Source organism: Glycine soja, chromosome 15 (assembly GCF_004193775.1).
Source record: "Glycine soja cultivar W05 chromosome 15, ASM419377v2, whole genome shotgun sequence".
NCBI lineage: Eukaryota > Viridiplantae > Streptophyta > Magnoliopsida > Fabales > Fabaceae > Glycine > Glycine soja.
Window position 1 is genome coordinate 13,086,307 of NC_041016.1, and position 8,540 is coordinate 13,094,846.

At 36.7% G+C, this 8,540-nt stretch overlaps 1 protein-coding gene across 1 annotated transcript; it reads right to left on the reverse strand.

Moving 5' to 3' along the window:
• Positions 1–3,521: 3,521 nt before the first annotated feature.
• LOC114386697 (LRR receptor-like serine/threonine-protein kinase GSO1) lies at positions 3,522–8,177 on the reverse strand. Its single transcript, XM_028346735.1, has 2 exons — positions 4,379–8,177; positions 3,522–4,081 (listed from the first exon to the last, which is right to left on the reverse strand). Exons 1-2 carry the CDS (start codon positions 7,782–7,784, stop codon positions 3,714–3,716), a joined length of 3,774 nt encoding a protein of 1,257 aa, XP_028202536.1. The 5' UTR covers positions 7,785–8,177; the 3' UTR covers positions 3,522–3,713.
• Positions 8,178–8,540: the final 363 nt, after the last annotated feature.

Here is an 8,540-nt window from a genome sequence, read left to right on the forward strand (position 1 = left end):
TATGCTTCGTGCAAGCCATGTGAAAAGAAAGCAACAAAATATTAATTAAACAATTAAAATAAAAAATTAAATAATTTAAAAACAAAAATATTAACACAACGAAAATGTAATTCCATTGTGTTATTCATCAAATAACACAACATAATCATATTTCCATTGTGGTTTTTTTAAAAACAACACAATGAAAATACGATAATGTTGTGTTATTGGATGGATAACACAACAAATTCACATTTCCATTACATAGTATTTCAAAACAAAAAAAAGCACAACGAAAATGTGATTATGTTATGTCCTAGGTTAAAAGACACAACGAAATCGTATTTTTGTTGTCCTAGGTCAAATAACACAACATAATCATATTTCCATTGTGTTTTTTTAAAAACAACACAATGAAAATACGATAATGTTATGTTATTGGATGGATAACACAACAAATTCACATTTCCATTACAGAGTATTTCAAAACAAAAAAAAGCACAACGAAAATGTGATTATGTTATGTCCTAGGTTAAAAAACACAACGAAATCGTATTTTTGTTGTGTTTTTGAACTCAGGATATAACAAAATTGTATTTTTGTTGTGTATTTTTTTTGTTTTGAAATACTACACAACGAAAATGCAAATCTGCGCTTTTTTACAAACCACAACAGAAATACGATTTTATTGTGTTATTTGATTAATAACACAACAAAATTATATTTTCATTATGTTAATTTTTTTTTGTTTTTATATTATTTAATTTATTCATTAGATATTGATAACACAACAGATTCATATTTTCGTTATGGAGTATTTCAAAACAAAAAAAAATCACAACGGAAATTATTCGAATACGTCGGCAAGTGTACCGATTCACACAAGTAGTATAAAACAGTAAGATCAAGTATCGTATTCTCAGGGAATTTGTTTCACTTAGACACGGTACATCTAGTATGTAAACATTTGTATGGATTAAAATCAAGGTAAATGTTAAGTTGAATCCTGTACTAAAGTCTATTTGAATATAAACTAAATATCTAGAATTTTGGAAGTGAAAATAGTCAAGTAAAAAGCGTTGGGTTGTTCTATTGAATTTTTCTTGATGTTAAAATGTATTTTTCTCCATCTAACTTTATCCTAGTGTTCTTATGCTGAGAAATTACTTAAACCAAGATCCTTCTAGTGAATGAGCCTAGCTCTCTTTAAACTTCGTCCTTGATCTATCTACAAACTTAGTCTAAAAGAGCTGCATTAAGTCTACAACAAAATATGAACTAGATCACTGCACTTCATTCCTGGACATACAGATCTCTAGCTTGCTCTACCAAGTTCTAAAGCTTTAAAGCATTTCCCAATGCTAAAAATCCTAACTATACATACAAATGGGTGATCAAGTCACAAGCATGTAAAATAAACATAGATAGAAGCAATGAACACATAAGAATAATATTAAATAGATAGTGAAAGAGTGTTACATCAAGGTTTCAGCAGAACTTCCCAACAAAAAGGCTTAGCCTTCTATTACAAGCAATATACTCTCAATACAAGAAAGGATGAGTTTTGAGCAAAAGAAAATGGCAAAAGCTGGTTGAGGATGTCTCCTACAACCTCTAAACCCTAAACTTCACTCCTCTAACCTAAACTCTCTCTGCTGCTCTCTTTCTGTCGCTTCAGCTTCCTTTGTTGCTCTCTCTAACTCTATAAAAAAGACTCTCTATATGCTTATTTCTGCCAACTTCAGTATTTTAAAGGCTCTTGGACCTTTCAGCTTCCGAAGGCTGGTTTACCGAGACTGGCTCGTTAAGCGAGAGTAAGTGAATTTTGACTTAGCGAGCTGGACGCGCTAAGTGTGAGAAGGGACAATGACCTCGCTGGGCGGGCTGGTTGTGCGCTGGGCGAGCACATCTATGAACGATCCTCTTCTAGGGTTTCTTAACCCGCTAAGCGAGCTATATGCCTCACTTAGCGGATGCCACCCGCTGAGCGAATTTGCCTCACTGAACGAGTCATCAGCTACTTGAACCTTCTCTTCTTTTGGCCTGAAACTGAAGTGATTTCAATATTAATTCACAAAATGAGAGTATCTACTCTACAAAATCACACTAAACATAAAAATATGTACAATTCCTACAAAAGAATTATAAATTGGAGGTAAGACGCTATTTCCTTGTAAATATTCAACATAAAACTAACTCATGAATAGAAACTAATAGAAATATGATTTCGTTGTGTCTTGGGCTCAAAAACCTAACAAAATTGTACTTATGTTGTATTTTTTTTGTTTTGAAAAACTACACAATGGAAGTGCAATTCCGTCATGTTTCTAAACCCAGAACATAGTAAAATTATATTTCCATTATGTATTTTTTAAAACAAAAAATACAACGGATATAGGATTCCTTGTGTTCTAGGTTAAAAAACACAACAAAATCATATTTTCGTTGTGCACAAAAAAAATGAAAAAAAAAGGCTCTTATGTTTATGGGTTTATAGCATGCAAAGGGGAAAGGAGTTGGAGGAAGAGTGTGAGGGGAAGAAGAAGAAGAGGGAAGGGGAAATGGTGGGGAGTTTGGGCGTTGGGCATAGAAGAGGGAAATGAAGGGAGAGAGTAAAGGGTTAAGCGTAGAAGAGGATGAGTGAGAAGAAGAGAGAATATGATTCACTGATGAGGAGGGGGAAGAAGGAAAGGGTAGAGATAAGGATAGTTTTGACTTTTCACAACTAATTTTGAAAATAATAGTGTTAATAGTTCCCTTTTTTATTCATATGAATCAAAGTCAAGTACGGAAAAATGTTTACATTGCGCAATCAAAAGAAATAGACACCCTCAATGAATTGTGTTGGTCCGATATATATTGTGTCAATAATCTTATGCATTTATCTCATAACAATAAAAACTCTTATTGATCAAATTCCTTTGGCATAAAATATTTGGTTATTAAAGAATTTTTTTTAGAGTTTAAAACTCGAATTTACAAAGTATATGTTGGAAAATTCATTAACCAATGACTTTTCACAAGTTTTCAGAATATTGTATCTAATAAGTTTGGTTGAACCTTTTAGTTAATGTTTAAAGTTAAGTCAGAATGAAGCCAACTTTATTTTGAGATTATTTCTCTTAATTGACTAACCTTTAAGGTATTTAATAAGAAAATGTAAACATTCATAAACTAATGTGAAATAAGTAAAAGTATATTCAGAAATTTATACTTCAGGAAAAAAATTATTGAAAATTAATCACTTTTTTTTTACACCTGAAGATTAATCACTTATGGGAAAAATATACTATTTAATATTTAAAGGTCAACTAAAATTGTTGGACAGATATTTGCAACAGATGTAAATGAAAACTTGACATAAAGATTTATTAATATTTAAATTGTTAGGTCAAATACTACACACATACGATATATAAAAACATTTTATGAAATCGTATGATTGTCTCAGTTTTAACTTTTTATTTTTCATTTTTGAGAGAGAGACCTACATCACAAACTCACAAGGATAACATTACCTATGAATCATTCCTAGCACTAGCTATAAGAATAGAACATATTTGCAATTTCAAATCACATTTCTATTCAACAATCTCAATATCAGATTAGTTTTGCAAGGAAACATGCAGATTAATATAAAGTAACGAGTATTTCACATACAACTCTTAAGCTTAAAATAACTAGTAAATATAATATGCCTTCCTTTGATCTTCAATCTGTTGGAACTAAAATCACTAGTAATGATCCGGATTCGTCTTCTCAAACTCCACCTTCTTGTTGTTGGACACATGCAGAAGAAGATCACACACTTGCCGTGCCGTTGGCCTCTCCTGTGGTGCAGTTTTTGTGCACTGTATTGCTATCTCAAGAACCTGGAATGCAGCAAACTCTTCACCAGGCAAAAGGGGTTTCATTTTAGGATCTATCACTTCCTCTCCTGCAGTGCTTTGCATGTCAAGGTGCATCTCCACCCATCTCACCATGTTCATCTCTGCTCTGAAAGCTGCGTCTGTCGGTGTCTTACCACTAACAAGTTCCATGAGCACAATTCCCATGCTGTACATATCACTTTTCTCTGTTGCCTTCATTGAATATGCATACTCTAAAAAATAAGAAATTTCAGTTAACGCTTTGACAAAAAAAAAAGGACAAAACTTAAAATAATATAGTTTCTTAGATGTTTTTGATGTTGTTTTCGAATCAAAATTAGAGTTTCACCTAATTAATTTGATTGTAAAAAACATTTGCATTAAAGGTCAACATAAGATTACAAAGTGAAACTCCAATCCTAATTAGAAAATAACATCATAAACATTTAAGGGATTGTATCTAAGTTTCTTCAAAGTAAAAAAGAGATAGTAAAGAACAATTCAAGTCAGTGGTATGCTGAATCAATTACCTGGGGCAATGTAGCCATAAGACCCAGCAAAACAAGAATTGGACTCAGTGATAGATTCATGATTCTCAAAGAGTGTTTTTGCTAGACCAAAGTCTCCCAAGTGTGACTCCATGTTGGAATCTAGCAATATGTTGCTAGATTTGATGTCCCTGTGAAGGATCTTTGGCACACAATCATGATGGAGGTACTCCACTCCCTGAGCTAATGTCACAGCAATTCTGAACCTTGTGTCCCAATCAAGTCTCCTCTTTAATTTGAGGGGTTCCCCATGTAGCCAATCCCAAACACTCCCATTCTCCATATACTCATATATCAGCAGATTCCAACCTCCTCCATTAAATCTATTGCTACAACAACCTAACAATTTCACCAGATGCCTGTGCTTGATCCTCCCTAAAGTCTTAAGTTCTCTTATAAAGCTTTTGTGCAACAGATAATCATTTTTCCACGAAATCTTCTTGACAGCCACGGTCTCTCCAGTGGGAAATTCAACTCTGTACACTGTCCCAGAACCTCCACAACCAATTATGAACTCTTCACTTAGATTGTTTGTGGCATCCATGATATCTTCCCACCTGAAATCTCGCTTTCCTGGCACAGTTAGGGGGATCAATGTCCGCTTCTGTGCTCGTGATGAAGAGGAGAACACAAAACTCAATTCACTGCCTCTCCTGAAAAATTCTTGCTTGTTTTTCAAGAAGATGATCACTACAAGTATCAGTAGAGCAATTGCAGCTAAAGTTGAAAGTGCAGAGACTATAACCACTGATGTGTTGCTTAAGACCGCTCGCTTATCACCACCACTGTTGCAGCTTACAAGAGAGGCTCCACAAAGAAGATTTCCTTCGAACGCCTCGTGTGGCCAGCGGGAAAATTGCTTATCCAATGCGCCTTGAAGGTTATTGTAAGAAATGTCAAGCTTCCCCAAGCTCCTCATTTCACCCACTATTGAAGGCACTTCTCCAGTGAGTTGATTGTGAGAAAGATCAAGTACTTCCAATTTTGACAGCATGCCGAGTGTAGATGGGATATGACCAGATAGATTATTGTAACTGAGGTCCAAACTGATTTGGAGATTTTGGAGACTTCCAATCTCAAATGGTATTTCACCACTAAAGCCATTCCTCGATAGCTGCATCTCATAAAGATTGCTCAATTTACCAATTGAGCGAGGGATTGGTCCAGAGAAATTATTATGGTCGAGCCTGAGGATACCAAGAGATGCAAGATCACCAATATCACCTGGGAGACTTCCATTAAGAGAATTGTTATTCAAGGAAAGGACCAGCAACTGGGGTTGTTTGAATAGGCCTAGTGGAACAGAACCAGAAAATTGATTGAAGGAGAGCTTAACCTCTCCCAACTGAGGCAAACTCCCAAGCCATGATGGTATGTGTCCAGATAGAAGGTTATTGTTTAAATCAATGTGAGTCAGATTATTACACAAAGAAAGCTCATCTGGTATTGGTCCTGTGAGTGAATTTCTTGAGAGATCTAACAACGATAACATAGTGATTTTTCCCAATGTCCTTGGAATTTCACCAGAAAATTTGTTGTTACCTAATCTCAGCCTCTCAAGGGAGGGTGAATTTCCCAGGAGAAAGGGTATTTCACCATCAAATTCATTATCTGTGACATCAAAAGAAAGAAAAGACCTAGAGCTACACAATGCAGCCAAACTACCATTCAGTGTGTTGTTTGAAAGGTTCACTCTGGTCATGTTTGCTACATTTACAAGTTGGTGAGGAAGACTACCTTCAAGAGAATTGTTGTAGAGCATGAACTGCTTCAACTCCCTGAGGAATCCAAATGTAGAAGGAATGCTACCTGAGAGCTTATTATCTGCCAAATCAAGCACACTCAGCTTGTGACAGTTCCCAAGTGTGGCAGGAATCTCACCCACAAGCCCATTCTGCCTAAGGTGAAAGAAATTCAACTCTTTCAGCCTCCCAATAGTCAAGGGAATTCTCCCACTGAAATGGTTTCCAAACAAATCAACCATTTGCAAGCTTGAACAGTTACCAATCTCCAAAGGAATCTTCCCTGACAACATGTTATCATAGAGAAACATTATCTCCAATTTCCCAAGCCTCCCAACCTCTCTGGGGAGATCACCCTGCAAATTGTTGTGAAACAATGCAAGTGTCTGCATGTTAGTGAGGTTCCCTATGAAGGGAGAGATTGAACCAACCAAAGTGTTGGTTTGAAGCAATAGATCAGTTAGCCCCAACAACCCATAAACCTCAATAGGTATTGACCCATTGAGAAAATTGTTTGACAAATCAAGTTGCTTCAGTGAGTGGCACCGACCCAACTCAGCTGGTATCTCACCATGAATTCCACTACCTGACATCATTAAATTCTCCAAACTTGTAGCATTGGAACATATGGTTCTTGGAATTGTCCCAGAAAGTTTGTTCTCAGAGAGAACCAAGTATTGCAACTCACCCATGTTCCCTAACTCCTCTGGAATTTCCCCACTGAGCAAATTCCTTGACAAGTCAAGATTTTGAAGGTTACCCAATTGAGCCAAAGAAGGTGGAATACGACCCTCGAGCTTGTTCCCCATGACATTCATATATCGAAGTTGACTTAGCTCGCCGAGTTGACTCGGAATCGACCCGGTTAAGCTGTTGTTGGCAAGGTTGAGAGTTTGAAGCTTATCGAGTCGACTCAGTGTACTCGGGATCGAGTCATTGAGTCTGTTGCCAGCGGCGGAGAAGACTTGAAGGCTCCAGCAGTACCCCAATTCGGGCGGAATCCGCCCAGTCAACTCGTTTTCCTGCAGAATCAGATATTGCAACAAACTGAGTCGACCGAGTTCGGACGGAATCGGACCGGCGAGTCTGCATGAGGCTAAGCCAATGTACTCGAGGTTGACCATAAACCCAAATGACGCGGGAATCGGGCCAGTGAGTTTGTTGTTACCGATTCGCAGGACTCGGAGACTCATCAGCGAGTCGAACTCGGTGGGGATGTGACCCGTGAGTTGGTTAGAGTGGAGTAAGAGAGATTCCAACGAAGTGAGGTTGGAGAGGGTTGGTGGAATGGGACCACTGAGGCGGTTAGAAGAGAGATCAAGGTGGATTAGGTTTTTCAAACGGCCGAGTGAGGGTGATATTGACCCACTGAGTGATAACTCGGACAGGTTGAGTCCCACCACCGAGTCATCATGATCCAAAGGTTTGGATTTTGACCCACATGACACCCCTCTCCAACTACAGTAATCTGTGTTGTTCACTGACCAATCACTTAGAACATTTTCTGGGTCTTCAGTGAACGATGTTTTTACTTCCAAAAGCACTCTCATAGTGCTCTCATTGCCATGACAAAGTAGTAGTGCAAAAGAAAAGAACAAAAGGATCACAATTGCAAGCGTTGAAATTCTCATTGTTTCTTCTTTCATTTGGGGGTGAATGAGTGAGTGAGTGAGGGGTGAGGATTGCTTACAAGTTTTCAATCCTTTAGTAGTTTCAAACTGTTGTTAATAAATAGAACATGCATGAAGACAAGTGAAAATTAATTTAGGTTGGGGAAGCGTTGGTGGTGGTTGTTCTTGGATTGTGAGAATGTGTGTTTTAGCAGAAGAGAGAAAGGTTTCATGTGAGAGAATAACACTGCATGGGGAAGCTATATGCTACTATTTCTATCATTTCACATGATCTCTGAAAGTGCATGTGTGACAGTGTATGTGTAAAAAAGTTGATGAAATTCATCATGATCATGCATGGTATGAAATGCATTGGAGAAAGATGAGTTGGTATTATCAGCTACGAATAGTTTGACAAAGCATGTCTAGCCTATCATCTATGAATGACTATAAATGAGGATGCAAATGTAACTGTGTCAGTCACCCACAATAGTAGCCAATTACCATTTATGGCAATAACGCTTACACATTAAATGTGGAAGAGATCGATAAGCTGAATGCAGAGAAAGTCAAACTGGGGGTTAAAAAGAGCATGCATGGGAAATGTATAAAAAAAAGGAGGAAATTAAATGAATGAACCAATAAATATTTATTAGAAAAATATTTGACCAATATATTATCATGCACCCAGAAGAGAAAGAGAAAAAAAAATATAAGAGATATTTATAAATATTTAAAATAAATAATAATTTATGTATCATTCATTACTCTATTCATTAAGGTTATGTGATG